Source organism: Bombina bombina, chromosome 2, assembly GCF_027579735.1.
Source record: "Bombina bombina isolate aBomBom1 chromosome 2, aBomBom1.pri, whole genome shotgun sequence".
NCBI lineage: Eukaryota > Metazoa > Chordata > Amphibia > Anura > Bombinatoridae > Bombina > Bombina bombina.
This window is the reverse complement of record NC_069500.1, coordinates 354,218,456-354,236,357: the sequence shown is the minus strand read 5'-3', so window position 1 is coordinate 354,236,357 and position 17,902 is coordinate 354,218,456. Positions and strand designations below refer to the sequence as shown.

The 17,902-nt window shown below is 39.9% G+C and overlaps 1 protein-coding gene across 1 annotated transcript in view; it reads left to right on the top strand.

Moving 5' to 3' along the window:
* Window positions 1-17,902, top strand: part of ANAPC5 (anaphase promoting complex subunit 5) — a 99,998-nt gene that overhangs the window by 18,869 nt on the left and 63,227 nt on the right. The window contains exons 6-8 of the mRNA XM_053701738.1: window positions 1,212-1,313; window positions 10,729-10,919; window positions 13,091-13,172. Coding sequence (XP_053557713.1) covers window positions 1,212-1,313; window positions 10,729-10,919; window positions 13,091-13,172 — 375 coding nt within the window. The remainder of the gene's footprint in view (window positions 1-1,211; window positions 1,314-10,728; window positions 10,920-13,090; window positions 13,173-17,902) is intronic.

The window sequence follows — 17,902 nt, the reverse complement described above, 5'->3', positions numbered from 1 at the left end:
AGTGGGTTCTCTGTCGCACTGTTTCCATATCGGAGCTCTTAAAAGTAGCACTCGGCAGCTCAGATCTGTCTGCAATCACTGCAGCATCGTAGCATAGTACCTCCTCAGAAAGCACTCTAGTAGAGGTAAGTGGTGATCGTTGAGGCCCTAAATCCTCTCCCCTGACAGTAATCCCAGCTGCTGGGCATGAAGAAGCCTCTGCCGCAAACCTGCGGTCCTCCACAGAGCCAAGGGCTTCATCCAGATCTGCATGGAACCGAAGTTGGTAGGAAGTTAGTAGTTTGGCAATTTCAAGTAGTAGCTGACCATGATTATCCATGTTGAGCAAAAGTCCACCAGGGCGGTAAGATGGCTGCCGTCGCAACTGCTGCATATGAGATCTTCAGTCTCAGCGTATAATCAGTGTGTCGGTAATGAAGATCAATAAATGCCAAATGTTGATTAGGAGTCGGGAATGTAACCCCCTAGCAAAGAGAGGTTTATTTTGTGGAATACATGCGCCTTAAAGTAATTTTAAATCAGTAAGAGCTAGAGCTCTAAAAGATATGCGACCAATCGTGTGCTCTGCTGGCTCCGCCCCCCCAGTTTATTTTATCTTTTAAGTGTGAAACCCAGACACAGTATATAAGTGAGCCTTGCTCTATATTCTGCTGTTGCTTTTGTGTATGTGTTTTTAAATAAATCTTCAGTGCAACATACCAGCATAAACATAATCTGCCTCAGTCCTGGACCTGACCTCTCCCTCTATTAGTAGTTTTATTACCCAATCACAATTTACTCCTCCATCTTCATCCTCTTTGTATCCTCTAAACACGGGCAATCAGAAGCCTAGTGGCCAGCAGTAATGTAGGATAGCAGAGTGAGTTCACTTGCTTCTTCTACATACACTAGGCCCCAGCCTACAATATGCAAATCAAGTTTCTAGGTATCTGCACAGTAATTAATGGCACACATGATAGAAGATGGATGAAGAGGTAGAGTAAGTGGAACGGGGGTGATAAAACTATAGAGGGTATCCTACATAGGATCATTATGTTTATGCAGATTTGTTGCTGTGAAGATTGATCATTTTGGTTTTCCCATGGAACCTATCAATGCCTAGAATAAGCTTTGGTATAGATCAGATAACTTATTCATAAGGTGTGAACCCAAATGTACAAAAGCAAGGTTAGGTGCTTATGTGCAGATCTAACATTTACCCCTTTTTCTAGGCTGCTTTACTGAAGAATGATGAGAACAAAGCTTTGTCTCCTGTCCTGTTGCAAAAGGAGCTGAACAGTTTGCTGAAGTTTAATCCAGATTTTGCAGAAGCAGTAAGTTTCTTTTAAAACTGTCACTTGGTTGATCAATGTGATAATTTTAAGTATTGTGAATTTGGATATGCATATAGTATATTTAATGTTGCACTTCTTTTCTGCTAAACACAACAAATGTGTAATCTCTCAACATAACTTTTCCAAAGAACAAATCACTTGAAATATCAAAGATCCTATATTTTACCAGACCACAAGATTTTATTTTTTTTAAACAGTAATTTTATGTATAAAACTATAGTCTGCAGTATATCCAGGGAAAATATTATGTCTCATGGATAGATTAAATATATATAGCGATAGTGAATTTAGTCCCTTGAATTCTTTGTCTTGCTGGCTTTCCTATAGTCCTGTCATACAACTACAAACTTCTACTAACATTTATCTGGAGAGACTAGGCTCTCCCGGGACATTTGAAAAGTTCTGTCTTAGCAAAACCTCCTTTATAGCACTTTCTTGCTATTAAATATATATCAATTTACTCTGCCTGGGGTACACCTATGCCTGGGAAGAAGAAAAAGCAAACAAACAATTTTCTACTGCAATCCCCTTAGATAAGTGGAATTTGATCTTCAATCGTACAGCTATATCATATATTCTAACCAAGTGGTAGCTCTTTCCTAACAGCATGAAACCTATTAGATTCTCTCTCTTACCTGTACTGACATGGCTGCAGTGAGGAAGCCTCGCACCCTTATACACATCTTGCCATTGAGATTGTGCCTCCATATCTCTTGCACACATTAATAAGTGGTGTAACTGAAATGTCATCATGGAGTACTAGAAACCACCTCCTTTTTTTTTTTTTTCTCTCTTCTCTTGTCCTCAGGGTTTCTTTTGTTTGCTTATTAAGGGCTCCATGTACGAAGCAGCGTAAGCAAGTTCACACGTGCGACCCTGCTTCCCGCAATGTAAGGAGCAGCGGTCATTAGGCGCTGCTTCTTACACTCTTCACCACCTCTGAAGTGGTGAAGAGAAATCACCCCAAACTCACTCGCTCGGGTTGATTGACAGATCCTTCTTTCTCGCGAGAGAAGGGGTGGGCATTACACACCCATTGGAGTGTGTAATTATGCAAATGGGTTAGCAGACAATCAGAGAAGCTTGTCTGCACGCCGCTTGATACATGGGGCCAACAGAGATGTTTGTTAATAATATAATAACACTCAGTAATTTGCAGTTATATCTGAAGTTACTATTCTATTTGCGGTGGATTTGAGACTCAATTTAAATCATGGTTTTCTAAATAAAGTCTTCGTTTTTAGAATAATAATTTTTCAGATTATTTTTCCAGTTATATCTGAAAATTACTGAATCAGTAATATACCATTAGAAATACAAAGATAATTATAAAATAATTGGGCAATGAGCTTTTACCAGGTTAATAGGTTAAAGCGATATGAAACACAAACATTTTCCTTTGTAATTCAGACAGAGCATACCATTTTAAAAAAATATATATTTTACTTCTATTATCAAATGTGCTTATATTCTGTGTTGAAGAGATACTTAGGTAGGCACCTGGAGCACTACATGACAGAAAAGCTCTAGATGGCAGCAGTATTTCCTGAAAGATAACATTCTTGCAAAACGGCTGCCACATACGTCCCTGCTTTTCAACAAAAGATACCAAAAGAAGGAAGAATAATTGATAATAGAAGTAAATTAGAAAGTTGTTTAAAACCACTATCTGAAAGAAATATTTAGGGTTTCATGTTCCTTTAACAGGTCCGGACTGGGAATAAAATAGCCCTGAAAAATATGAAGCCCTATTTTCCGTTGAGTTGGTAGAATGCACATGCCCCATTTTTCTCAGAATTAAATTATATTACTTTGCATTAAATAAAAATGCTAGATTGATGTTATATAGGCACCCTGCAACCCACTTGCATCCAAATAATCACCCCTTTAAATTGTAGCTATTCAGCCCCAGCTGCTGCAGCCCATCAGGAAATATCCTGGTAGGCCAATCCGGCCTTGCCCTTGTTCTGTCAAGAACTCCAATTCCTCGAAAACTCCAATCTTCTATTTTAATATCTGTTTTGCTTCTGTCTGGGGGTGCACCGCCGATCCTCTGGCATACACCCCAAGTAAACCTTGGGGAATGAGGTTTACAAGGGGGACCCAGGGGGAGGCAAAATAGATAGTGAAGATAGGTGATTACAGGGCCCATCTGATTGGTTGTGAATCCTGTCACTCACTGGACATGGACCAATCAGATGTATGGAATCACCGCAAATGACGTAAGATTGGAGCTTTCGATGTGTTGGAGTTCTCAATAGAACACCCTTTAATCATTCATATTTTTTCAACTTCAGCTGTACTTTAATGGAAGTAGAAAAATAAGTTTTATTTAACTAAAGAAAAATAACCCATTACTTTTAAATAATAACAATTTAAATAGGTTTCACTTTCATTTTTACTGCTCACCCCTCCCTCAGCACATTTAAAAGTCCTTGTGCAGATCTATTCCATTGCAAACTCTTGAGCTTCTTAAAACTTTGAAAGGGGATGATTATGTGTACATAGATTTGTAGGGGGAATAAAGGAACAGTAAAGTCAAAATGAAAATTACACGTTTCAGATGGAACATGCTATTTTAAACAACATTCCAATTTACTTCTGTTATTTAATTTGCTTCATTTTCTTTGTATCCTTTGATGAAAAGCATATGTAGGAAGACTCAGTAGCAGGAATGCACTACTGGGAACTAGCTGCTGATTGGTGGCTGTACATATATGCCTTTTGCCATTGGCTCACACAATGAGTTTTTGAATGTATTTATTTTATAAATCATTGATTTGTATCCACCCTGATTCCAATTTTGTTTTGTTACAAAGCTTATACAAGTACAAAACCTTTTTTCTCCAACATTGGTGTGTCCGGTCCACGGCGTCATCCATTACTTGTGGGAAATATTCTCCCCCACAGGGAAAGGCAAGGAGAGCACACAGCAAGAGCTGTCCATATAGCTCCCCCTCTGGCTCCGCCCCCTCAGTCATTCTCCTTGCCGCTCTGAACAAGTAGCATCTACCACGGGGATGGCGAGGAGTTTGTGGTGTTAGTTGTAGTTTTTTATTCTTCTATCAAGAGTTTGTTATTTTAAAATAGTGCTGGCTTGTACTATTTACTCTATAACAGAAAAGTGATGAAGATTTCTGTTTAAGAGGGCTATGATTTTAGCAGACAGTAACTAAAATCCATTACTGTTATCACGCAGGACTGTTGAAACAAGAGAACTTCAGTTGGGGGTAACAGTTTGCAGACTCATCTGCTTCAGGTATGACTGGTCTCCTTCTAACAACACAGGCTAATGCTAGATGACAGTCATATTTCCCCTCAGGGGAAAAGGTAAGCCATTTTTCTTTCACCTCAGCAAAAAAGATAACAGGCTTCCCCTTTTTGTTTTTTATGCTGGTAGACACTGTTAGGGGCAAAATCGATTGGTTTTTATTACAATATGATACCATTTGAAATATTTTATAAACTCACATACACTGGGGAACGTTTTTTATTGATCTGGCTTGTTTTAGACACCTAAATCTAGTCAGGAAGGCCCCTTCACTCTAGTGTGCTGAGGGAGGAAGCCTCATTTTGGTGCTTCAGCTGCACAGTTGATTTACAAGGCAGTGCATGCAGATAGGGTCCTGTGGCTCAGAAAGTGACTCCAAAAGGCTTTTTTCTGTGAATGGTGACCCCTAAGGAAGGTAAAAAGCTGCAACAAGTCTGTAGCAGGGATTGTAGTGTATAAAAACGGTTAAATCCAACAATTAGCTCCGGTTTGCTTGTTTTAAGAGCTAGAGTCTCCATATTTGCTGTGCAATACTTTCTAAGCATTAAGATTCTGGGGTCCAAATTTCAGAAAAATCGGATATTGCCTTCATAGTTTTTTGAACATTCAGAAATAAATGTGTCATTTTATTATTTAAAGAGACAGTAACGTTTTTGTTTAAAATCGTTTTTATTGCATTGTTTGCCTGCCTAAATCTGTTTAACATGTCTGTTCCATCAGATAACCTATGTTCTGTGTGTATAGAGACAAATGTGGTTCCCCCTTCGAGTGTTTGTGATAATTGCGCCATAGCGTCCAAACAAAATTAGGACAGCTCTGTTATTTTTCATAATGTTGCCCAAGATGATTTATCTAATGAAGGTAGTGGGGATAGCTCTACATCCTCTCCTTCTGTGTCTATACCAGCTTTGCCCGCGTAGGCGACACCTAGCGCGCCAGTGCTTATTTCTATGCAACAATTATCAGTAGTAGTGGATAATTCTATAGCAAATCTTTTATCCAAACTGCCAGCTTTTCAGAGAAAGCGTGATTGTTCAGTTTTAAATACAGATAAAAAGGATGAACAATCGGACGCTGACGATGCCTTATCTATTTTACCCTCGCATCAATCGGAATTCGCTGTAAGGGAAGGGCTGTCTGAGGGTGAAATTTCAGATTCAGGAAAAATTTCTCAACAGGCAGAACCTGATCTAGTGGCATTTAAGTTTAAACTAGAACATCTCCGCGCTTTGCTTAAGGAGGTATTAGCTACTCTGGATGACTGTGATTCCATGGTAGTACCAGAGAAGTTGTGCAAATTGGACAAATTTTTAGAGGTCCCAGTGCATGACGACGCTTTTCCAATACCTAAGAGGGTAGCGAACATAGTGGAAAAGGAGTGGGAGAAGCCAGGTGTACCCTTTGCCCCACCTCCTATATTTAAGAAAATGTTTCCCATAGTAGACCCTAGAAGGGACGCATGGCAAACGGTCCCGAAGGTTGAGGGAGCTGTTTCAACACTAGCGAAGCGCACAACTATTCCTATAGAGGACAGCTGCGCTTTCAAAGATCCTATGGATAAAAAATTGGAAGGATTGCTTAAAAAGATTTTTGTTCAGCAAGGGTTCATCCTTCACCCAGCTATGTGTGTTATTACTGTCACTTCAGCGGCGTCCTTTTGGTTCGAAGAACTAGAAAGGTCGCTCCAGAAAGACTTCCTATGAAGAAGTCATGGACAGAATTCACGCATTAAAGTTAGCTAATTCCTTTATATTGGATGCCGCCTTTCAAATAACGAAATTGGCGGCGAAAAACTCAGGTTTTGCTATAGTAGCGCGGAGGGCGCTTTGGCTAAAATCCTGGTCGGCAGATGTGTCGTCCAAGACTAAGTTACTGAATATTCCTTTCAAGGGTAAGACCCTTTTTGGGCCGGAATTGAAGGAAATTATTTCAGACATCACTGGGGGTAAGGGCCATGCCCTCCCACAGGATAGGCCTTTTAAGGCTAAGAACAAGTCTAATTTTCGTTCCTTTCGCAATTTCAGGAACGGACCGGCTAATAACTCCACTGCCGCTAGACAAGAAGGTAACACGGCCCAGCCCAAACCCGCTTGGAAGCCCATGCAAGGCTGGAACAAGGGTAAACAAACCAAGAAACCTGCTGCTGCTACCAAGACAGCATGAAGGGGTAGCCCCCGATCCGGGACCGGATCTGGTAGGGGGCAGACTATCTCTCTTCGCTCAGGCTTGGGCAAGAGATGTTCTGGATCCCTGGGCACTAGAGATAGTTTCCAAGGGATACCTGTTAGAATTCAAGGGACTTCCTCCAAAGGGAAGGTTCCACCTGTCTCGCTTATCTTCAGACCAGATAAAGAAACAGGCATTCTTACATTGTGTAAGAGACCTATCAAAGATGGGAGTGATAAACCCAGTCCCCTCCGGGGAACAAGGTCTAGGTTTTTACTCAAACCTGTTTGTGGTTCCCAAAAAAGAGGGAACTTTCAGGCCAATTCTGGATTTAAAGATATTAAACAAGTTCCTCAGAGTTCCATCCTTCAAGATGGAAACCATTCTTACAATTTTACCGACAATCCAGCAGGGTCAATTTTTGACTACCGTGGATCTAAAGGATGCGTATCTGCATATCCCAATCCACAAATCTCATCATCAGTTCCTGAGGTTCGCCTTTCTGGACAAACATTACCAGTTTGTGGCTCTTCCATTCGGTTTAGCCACCGCTCCCAGAATTTTCACAAAGGTGCTAGGGTTCCTTCTAGCGGTCCTAAGGCCGAGGGGCATCGCTGTAGCACCTTATCTAGACGACATCCTAATCCAAGCGTCGTCCCTTTCCAAAGCGAGGGCTCATACAGACATTGTGTTGGCCTTTCTCAGATCTCACGGGTGGAAGGTGAACATAGAAAAAAGTTCACTGTCACCGTCCACAAGGGTTCCTTTTCTGGGAACAATAATAGATTCTGTGGAAATGAAGATCTTTCTCACAGAAGTCAGAAAGGCAAAGCTTCTAAAAGCTTGTCGAGTTCTTCATTCTATTCCTCAACCCTCCATAGCTCAATGCATGGAAGTAATAGGACTAATGGTCGCAGCAATGGATGTGGTTCCTTTTGCTCGAATTCATCTAAGACCATTACAGCTATGCATGCTCAATCAGTGGAATGGGGACTATACAGACTTGTCTCCCCAAATTCAAGTAGATAAGGTAACCAGGGACTCACTTCTCTGGTGGTTGACCCAGGATCACCTGTCTCAGGGAATGAGTTTCCGCAGACCGGAGTGGGTCATCGTCACGACCGACGCCAGCCTCTTGGGTTGGGGCGCGGTCTGGGACTCCCTGAAAGCTCAGGGCCTATGGTCGCGGGAAGAGTCGCTTCTCCCGATAAACATTTTGGAACTAAGAGCTATATTCAATGCGCTCCTGGCTTGGCCTCAGCTAGCGGAAGCCAGGTTCATAAGATTTCAGTCGGACAACATAACGACTGTTGCGTACATCAATCATCAGGGGGGAACAAAGAGTTCCCTAGCGATGAAGGAAGTAACCAAGATAATCCAATGGGCAGAGAATCACTCCTGCCATCTATCTGCTATTCACATCCCAGGAGTAGACAACTGGGAGGCGGACTATTTGAGTCGTCAGACTTTCCATCCGGGGGAGTGGGAACTCCATCCGGAGGTCTTTGCTCAGTTAACCCAATTATGGGGCATTCCAGACATGGATCTAATGGCGTCCCGTCAGAACTTCAAGATACCTTGCTACGGGTCCAGATCCAGGGATGCCAAGGCGACTCTAGTGGAGGCATTAGTGGCGCCTTGGTCGTTCAACCTAGCATATGTGTTTCCACCGTTTCCTCTCCTTCCCAGGCTCATAGCCAGGATCAAACAGGAGAAGGCCTCGGTGATTCTGATAGCTCCTGCGTGGCCACACAGGACTTGGTATGCAGACCTGGTGAATATGTCATCGGCTCCACCATGGAAGCTACCTTTGAGACAGGATCTTCTAGTACAAGGTCCATTCGAACATCCAAATCTAGTTTCTCTGCAGCTGACTGCTTGGAAATTGAACGCTTGATTTTATCCAAGCGTGGGTTTTCAAATTCTGTGATAGATACTCTGGTCCAAGCCAGAAAACCTGTGACTAGAAAGATTTACCATAAAATATGGAAAAGATATATCTGTTGGTGTGAATCCAAAGGATTCTCCTGGAGTAAGATTAAAATTCCAAAGATTCTCTCCTTTCTCCAAGAAGGTTTGGATAAAGGGTTGTCAGCTAGTTCTCTAAAAGGACAGATTTCTGCATTATCCGTCTTGTTGCACAAACGACTGGCAGCTTTGCCAGATGTACAAGCTTTTGTTCAGGCTTTGGTTAGAATCAAGCCTGTTTACAGACCCATGACTCCTCCTTGGAGTCTAAATTTAGTTCTTTCAGTTCTTCAAGGGGTTCCGTTTGAACCTTTACATTCCATAGATATTAAGTTATTATCTTGGAAAGTTCTGTTTTTGGTTGCTATTTCTTCTGCTAGAAGAGTTTCTGAATTATCTGGTTTGCAGTGTAATTCACCATATCTGGTTTTTCATTCAGATAAGGTTGTTTTGCGTACTAAGCCTGGTTTTCTTCCAAAAGTTGTTTCCAACAAGAACATCAACCAGGAAATAGTTGTTCCTTCTTTGTGTCCGAATCCAGTTTCAAAGAAGGAACGTTTATTACACAATTTAGATGTTGTTCGTGCTTTAAAGTTCTATTTAGAAGCAACAAAAGATTTTAGACAAACCTCATCTTTGTTTGTCGTTTACTCTGGTAAGAGGAGAGGTCAAAAAGCTACTGCTACCTCTCTCTCTTTCTGGCTGAAAAGCATTATCCGCTTGGCTTATGAGACTGCCGGACGGCAGCCTCCTGACCGTATCACAGCTCACTCTACTAGGGCTGTGGCTTCCACATGGGCCTACAAGAACGAGGCTTCTGTTGACCAGATATGTAAGGCAGCAACTTGGTCTTCTCTGCACACTTTTGCCAAATTCTACAAATTTGATACTTTTGCTTCTTCGGAGGCTATTTTTGGGAGAAAGGTTTTGCAAGCCGTGGTGCCTTCAGTTTAGGTAACCTGATTTGCTCCCTCCCTTCATCCGTGTCCTAAAGCTTTGGTATTGGTTCCCACAAGTAATGGATGACGCCGTGGACCGGACACACCAATGTTGGAGAAAACAGAATTTATGCTTACCTGATAAATTACTTTCTCCAACGGTGTGTCCGGTCCACGGCCCGCCCTGGTTTTTTAATCAGGTTGAAAAATTTTTCTTTATACACTACAGTCACCACGGCACCCTATAGTTTCTCCTTTTTCTCCTAACCGTCGGTCGAATGACTGGGGGGGCGGAGCCAGAGGGGGAGCTATATGGACAGCTCTTGCTGTGTGCTCTCCTTGCCTTTCCCTGTGGGGGAGAATATTTCCCACAAGTAATGGATGACGCCGTGGACCGGACACACCGTTGGAGAAAGTAATTTATCAGGTAAGCATAAATTCTGTTATCCAAACTGCTTGGGACAGGCAAAGGTTTGGATTTAAGAATATTTGTATCTGTAAAATGGGACAGCTTGGATATTGGATGGGACCAAGTGTAAACAACAATATCTTATGTCATTTAGGTAATGTTTACGTCATAATACAGATTCTACATGCAAATTAAAGGTAGTTCTATATCATTTTTAATACTTTTGTATGCATAGTACCATTAGAAAGCACCGTACTGTAATCAGAAAGGTAATAGCTGTTGTTTTAATAATAATACAAAAATATTAGTGACAGTCTGGATTTCAGAATAATTCTTGCTTTTGGAATTCCGGTGTGGGGATTTGTACCTGTATCTATATGTTCACCATTTAGCACATATTGCAGTGTTTGCTGGTGGATTTGATCATCTGCACTGAAATTCACACTATATTAACAATGACTTCTTGGAGAATAATTTTCAAATACCTGTTATGTGGGAAGCTGTTACTGTTCTCTCTCTCTATCTCTCTATCTCTTTCCCTATCTCTCTCTCCCTATCTCTCACTTTTTTTTCATTTAATTAAAAAAAAAGACACAAAGATGTACTTGCTATAGAAATGTATCTTTCTTTTTTTTCTTTAAGCATTATTTAAGCTATTTAAATAGCCTGAGAGTCCAAGATGTCTTCAGTTCTACTCACAGTCTTCTGCATTACTTCGACCGCTTGATCCTCACCGGTGCAGAGAGTAAAAGTAATGGGGATGAAGGTTATGGACGAAGCCTTCGATACGCTGCTCTAAACCTAGCTGCTCTGCATTGCCGCTTTGGACACTAGTACGTTTGTATTTGTGAATAGAGTTTGCATATACTGTGAACTGCAACATGCTAAAATAACTCCTAAAATGATGAACTGCAGAAAATTGATGGGATTTGTGTTAACCTTCCATATGTACATACATGTTCCAAAGAAAAAAGACAGGTATTCTAATGTTCTTAACCACAATTATTAATGGCAGTGGTGCATGGCATACAGGTATTTTTTAAGGCCCCTGCCCCTTTCTCAAGCTGACTCCTTATACAATGAACTCACACCCTTCATAGGAAACCATACATTAGACACACTCCTATTATCAAATTTTCTTTATTCTCTTGGTATCTTTATTTGAAATGCAAGAATGTAAGTTTAGATGCCGGACCATTTTTGGTGAACAACCTGGGTTGTCCTTGCTGATTGGTGGATAAATTCATCCACCAATAAAAAAAAGTGCTGTCCAGTGTCTTTTGAACAAAAAAAAACTTAGATGCCTTCTTTTTCAAATAAAGATAGCAAGAGAACGAAGAAAAATTGATCATAGGAGTAAATTAGAAAGTTGCTTAAAATTGCATGCTCTTTCTGAATCGCAAAAGAAAAAAACTGGGTTCAGTGTCCCTTTTAAAAAAAAATGTTTAAATCCACCCTGCAACATTATTACCAAAGATTACAAGAAATAGAAAAAAAATACAAATAAATTACAGAACGGAGGCCAAGTGAAACTCACTATTAAGGCCCTTTGGATATAACATTTCATTTATGTATCCACATAGCTTCTTTGTAAAATAACTATTTATATCTCCACTTCTTCTACAATTAGGACGCACATGGTCCAGCACCATAAATCTCAACTCGCTTGTATGGTACTTATGTTGATCTATGCGTTCCAAGGCCATTATAGTAAAAAAAAAAAATACATGCTCTAATTTGTTAATTTTAAGACTATTGACCCTTTAATACTATGTATTTATACCATGCATAGGAGAAGTACCACTTGGGACCAGCAGAGCTGAAACTTTCGCTGATCCAGTCAGTAGCGCTAATCACACAGCTGAGTTGTGTGACTAGCGCTACTAACTGTGGAGGTTAACACAAAGCATTAACCCCTTCGATGAGCACATCCTGCAGGCGCATGACGAGCCCTTTTCGTCGTGCAGGGGGATTTCTGTTAAAAATGCTGTTTTTGGTGATCCCCCGCATTACAGGATGGGGATTATTTATTGGCCTAATGGGAGCTGCTTCCCGGCTTCATGGGTGTGCCGGTAACATCACCACGTGCGTACGTGGTGACGTCACAAAGGGCTGAAACAAATAGCTGCAAGGGAGTTGGATGGGGGGAGATTATTCAAACCCCTCAATCACCACTCTCTTAGCACCTACACACTGCCAAGACTCCTCATTTGAAAAATAATTGTCTACTCTCTAAAATGGTTATGGTCTTGGAGCAGTAATATCAAGCAGATCTTCTTCTTTTTTTTTTATTTTTTTTTTAAAGTTATAAAAACAACAACTTGGGATTTGCTTGAGGATGTTACATTATATACACAATCAACAAATCTGGCATGTCTATTGACCCTTAATAAAGTTTTATTTTATAGTAGACAAGTCCATCATTTTGTCTGTATAGTCAGGTTATCACTGTGGTAAGAGTGAACACCTTGAAAGAAAAAAAAAAAGTGCATTTATTTCTGTGCTACACAGAGGGGCCTCTCTATGCTATGTTATAACCCTCAAAAGCCTGTATAGGTCCCTATTTCACATGTGGCTACCCTTGATGACAATTTAGTAAGGTGATCACAGTAACAGCAGTGGTGACTGGGCCATTTTCAATATTATTTACTAAAATTTATGCAAAAATGCTACATATTATTTTTTTAGTATTATTTTTTTTTACAGTTTTTGCCGCAGCTATCTCACATGCCATGAATTATAAATATTGGACCATTGGCTGTAATGCTCGTGGCACCTGTGCAAGACTGTTTCGCTCCTGCAAAGCAAAGATCAGTGATTAAATAATTACATGCTTTAACAAATCCGAGCATGCAATTTTTGCAACCAACCCGTTCCTTTAAAAATACTAAGAATTACACTTTTATCTCTGTAGCTCAGTATTCCATTCTGTATTTAATAACATCAGAAGCTTTTTTTTTTTTTTTTTTTTTATCTTGCAATAATACATTGTGCATTTTTTTAGTCAACAAGCTGAGCTGGCACTTCAGGAGGCGATAAGAATAGCGCAAGAGTCCAGTGATCATGTGTGTTTGCAGCACTGTCTGGTATGTATAGCTGAATAAATCATTTTTTAAATAACACAGGAAAATAAAATTTTCACTCTAGTCTAAACTCGCCACTGAAGAGTTCTTTCTCAGTGGGGTGATTAGTAGAACTTCATCTGACCCACTTGTTTAGTTTGAATTTAGACCCTTTACCTCTGTCCTCCTTCATTCTTTTTTTATTTGTATTCTCTATAATGTATGGCAAAGCTAAGCTCATTCCTGAAGCAGTTTGGGTTCTTATTCTTCATTTGTACTACTTGTTTTCTATGTTGGTAGGAGACATAAGTTGTGCGAGCCCTTATTGGTATTCAAGCTGCAACAGGGTATAGGAACAATGGAGTGGTTCCAATGTTTTCCTCTTCTTTCCCTTTTGGTCCTATTAAAGGGACACTGTACCCAAATTTTTTCTTTTGTGATTCAGATAAAGCATGCAATTTTAAGCAACTTTCTAATTTACTCCTATTATCAAATTTTCTTCATTCTCTTGGTATCTTTATTTGAAATGCAAAAATGTAAGTTTAGATGCCGGCCCATTTTTTGTGAACAACCTGGGTTGTCCTTCCTGATTGGTGGATAAATTCATCCACCAATAAAAAAGTCCTGTCCAGAGTTCTGAACAAAAAAAAGCTTAGATGCCTTATTTTTCAAATAAATATAGCAAGAGAACGAAGAAAAATTGATAATAGGAGAAAATTAGAAAGTTGCTTAAAATTGCATTCTCTATCTGAATCACTATAGAAAAAATTGGGTTCAGTGTCCCTTTAATGTTTACATCAAGGACTTTCTATTTCTGATTTGTACGTGTGGGTGGATGCTAATGATATGAATACTTTTGCTTTGGTACTATCGTTAAAAAGGGCCTTCCATACAGCTGCCATTCGCTGGTACCATTTTGTTTCACTTAAACTACTTTAAACTCTATCATTGCAAAGTAGACTAGAGGAAGAAGTGTTTATATTTCCAACAGGCTGACAAATCCAGACGTTGCATTTTGAGTTTGCAGTTTGCATCTGTTACATTTCAAGGACTTCTGAAATGTATCATTAGCTGATGCAGGTTGAGTGTTAAGTGGGAATTAGAGAAGGCTATATAAGAATTTAAATGTCTCAGATATTTAATAGCCAAAAACTGGAAAAGCAGGATTACTCCAACTCTGAAGATGTGGTGGTATCGGGTATCAGAATTTCTAGAACTAGAAGAGTACTATTACATGATAAATGATAAAATGGATACTTACACAGAAATCCTAGCCACTTGGGAGCATTATCTTAAACACAAAACCTATTAACACAATATACTCTCACGCTGACCGTAACTGCAAAAATTCAACTCATTACGAAATAGCTATCTACAGGATAGATATATACCCCTACACTAATCTTTTAATTTGTATAGGTAGTACACTTAGTCTCAACTCCAGGTAGTGATATAACCCCACCAATCTACCTACATCAAGTGTCGGTGAACAATGGTATAGCAGCATCTTTCTCTCCTTTCTCGTCCCCCTTTTGGGTACGTGTATCTTCTTCTCTCTTTCTTATCCTCCTCATATCAGCACTGTTTTGCACAACTCACAAGTAAATGGAGGTTTCCCTTTCTTCTATTGTTATTGTTGTTTATTATGTAAAATTCAACTGACAATGTTGCTGCATTTGAAGGAGCTGCTTGGAATAGTTCAAGAAGTTTAAAGGACAGTACAATCAAAATTAAACTTCAATGAATTGGATAGAGCATGGCATTTTTTACTTCTGTTATCAATTTTGTTAAAGAGCAATCTTTAGTGAGCTCAGGAGTGTGCAAGTGTCTCTAGCTATCTGGCAGCAGTGTTTGCAACAATTGTTTTTAGCAATGTTATACCTAGATTAAAAACTGCTGCCATGGACTGCTAGAGACATGTGCACTCTTCTGTCTACCTAGCTTTACTCTTCAACAAAGGATATCAAATGAACAAAGCAAATTTAATAACGTACATTGGGATGTTGTTTTAAACTGTTATCTTTATCTAAATCATGAAAGTTTAATTTTGACTTTACTGTCCCTTTACGACTGAGTCACTTCTTAAACCGAAAAAATATATAGCTTAAATTGCTTTCTTATTTTCATAGATTCCAGGTATGCCTACTTGCATATCCCAATTGCAGATTAACCATTTCATATACTTTGTTTGCTGTCAACATGCTCCCTACCAGTTCATAGGTCTGTCTTTTGGTCTTTCCACACCCCAAGGATTTTAATGAAAGTTCAATTTCCACTGATAGCAGAAATAGAAGGTACTCAAGGTTTGTATTATATAGATGACATTCTTCTGATCTGTTGCTTTTTGTAACCTTGTGCTTACATGAATACATTTTATATTCTGCCACTCCTTTGGATTTTTGGAGTTTGTCATTTGGGTATTGAGTAGTTACCCTTTGTGGCGTGCTTTGTACCTTGGGTGCTGGACTGATCTTTGCTTTAGTTGGCTTCTCAATTTGGACAAAATTGTTCTAGATTCCAACTCAACAAATCATTTTCTTGGAGAAACAAAAATAAAAAAAGACCGGAATCAAATGTTTCTTTGGTGGATTTAACTCACAGCCTACTACCTCTGACCTGCTTGTGAGTCAGAATCTAGATGTGCTTTTCACATCATAAAGTGGACTGGGTAGCACCTCAGGCTTCTTCAAGAGTGGTTAAGATATCTTTTTCACATCAAACCTCATTTCCAGATGCTTTAAAACGTCCAGTTTGTTAGTTGCAGAGAGAGAATCTTAGTCGGACCTGCCCCTATGAGAACCAATCTAGTTTAATCTTAAAGGGACATGAAATCCCAATATTTTTTTTATTTATTTAGAAAGAGCATGCGATTTCTCCAACATTGGTGTGTCCGGTCCACGGCGTCATCCTTACTTGTGGGAATATCTCTTCCCCAACAGGAAATGGCAAAGAGTCCCAGCAAAGCTGGCCATATAGTCCCTCCTAGGCTCCGCCCACCCCAGTCATTCTCTTTGCCGTTGCACAGGCAACATCTCCACGGAGATGGTTAAGAGTTTTTTGGTGTTTAAATGTAGTTTTTTATTCTTCTATCAAGTGTTTGTTATTTTAAAATAGTGCTGGTATGTACTATTTACTCTGAAACAGAAAAGGATGAAGATTTCTGTTTGTGAGAGGAAGATGATTTTAGCAGACAGTAACTAAAATCGATTGCTGTTTCCACATAGGACTGTTGAGATGAAGTAACTTCAGTTGGGGGAAACAGTTAGCAGACTTTTCTGCTTAAGGTATGACTAGCCATATTTCTAACAAGACCATGTAATGCTGGAAGGCTGTCATGTCCCCTCATGGGGACCGGTAAGCCATTTTCTTAGTCAAGCAAACAGAATAAAGGGCTTAATATGGGCTATAAAACTGGTAGACACTTTTATGGGCTAAATCGATTGCTTTATTTGGGCATTTTATACATGTTTATGCTGATAATTCACATTTATAAACTTGGGGAACGTTTTTTAACGGCAGGCACTATGTTAGACACCTTTCCAGTCAGGGAGGGCCTTCCCAGTTGTAGGCTGAGCCTCATTTTCGCGCCATTACTGCGCAGTTGTTTTTGAGAGCAAGACATGCAGATGCATGTGTGAGGATCTGAAAGTAGCTGGAAAAGTTTCTAGAAGGCATCACTTGGTATCATATTCCCCTCTGGGCTTGGTTAGGTCACAGCAAAGGCTATAGCTGGGACTGTATAGGGGTTAAATTTGTAAACGGCTCCGGTTCCGTTATTTTAGGGGTTAAAGCTCTGAAAATTGGTGTGCAATACTCTTAATGCTTTAAGACACACACTGTGGTGAAATTTTGGTATTTTTTGAACAATTCCTTCATACTTTTTCACATATTCAGTAATAAAGTGTTTTCTGTTTAAAATTTAAAGAGACAGTAACGGTTTTGTTTTAAAACGTTTTTTGTGCATTATTGACAAGTTTAAGCCTGTTTAACATGTCTGTGCCTTCGGATAAGCTATGTTCTATATGTATGAAAGCCAATGTGTCTCCCCATTTAAATTTGTGTGATAATTGTGCCATAGCGTCCAAACAAAGTAAGGACAGTACTGCCACAGATAATGAAATTGCCCAAGATGATTCCTCAGATGAGGGGAGTAAACATGATACTACATCATCTCCTACTGTGTCTACACCAGTTTTGCCCACGCAGGAGGCCCCTAGTACATCTAGCGCGCCAATGCTTATTACCATGCAACAATTGACGGCTGTAATGGATAACTCCATAGCAATCTGTCATACCCTCACACCAATCTGAAGTGGCCATGAGGGAGGTTTTGTCAGATGGGGAAATTTCAGATTTAGGAAAAATTTCTCAACAAGCTGAACCTGATGTTGTGACATTTAAATTTAAATTAGAACATCTCCGCGCACTGCTTAAGGAGGTGTTATCTACTCTGGATGATTGTGACAACTTGGTCATTCCAGAGAAATTATGCAAGATGGACAAGTTCCTAGAGGTTCCGGTGCACCCCGACGCTTTTCCTATACCCAAGCGGGTGGCGGACATAGTGAATAAGGAGTGGGAAAAGCCCGGCATACCTTTTGTTCCCCCCCCCTATATTTAAGAAATTATTTCCTATGGTTGACCCCAGAAAGGACTTATGGCAGACAGTCCCTAAGGTCGAGGGGGCAGTTTCTACTCTAAACAAACGCACTACTATTCCTATCGAGGATAGTTGTGCTTTCAAAGATCCTATG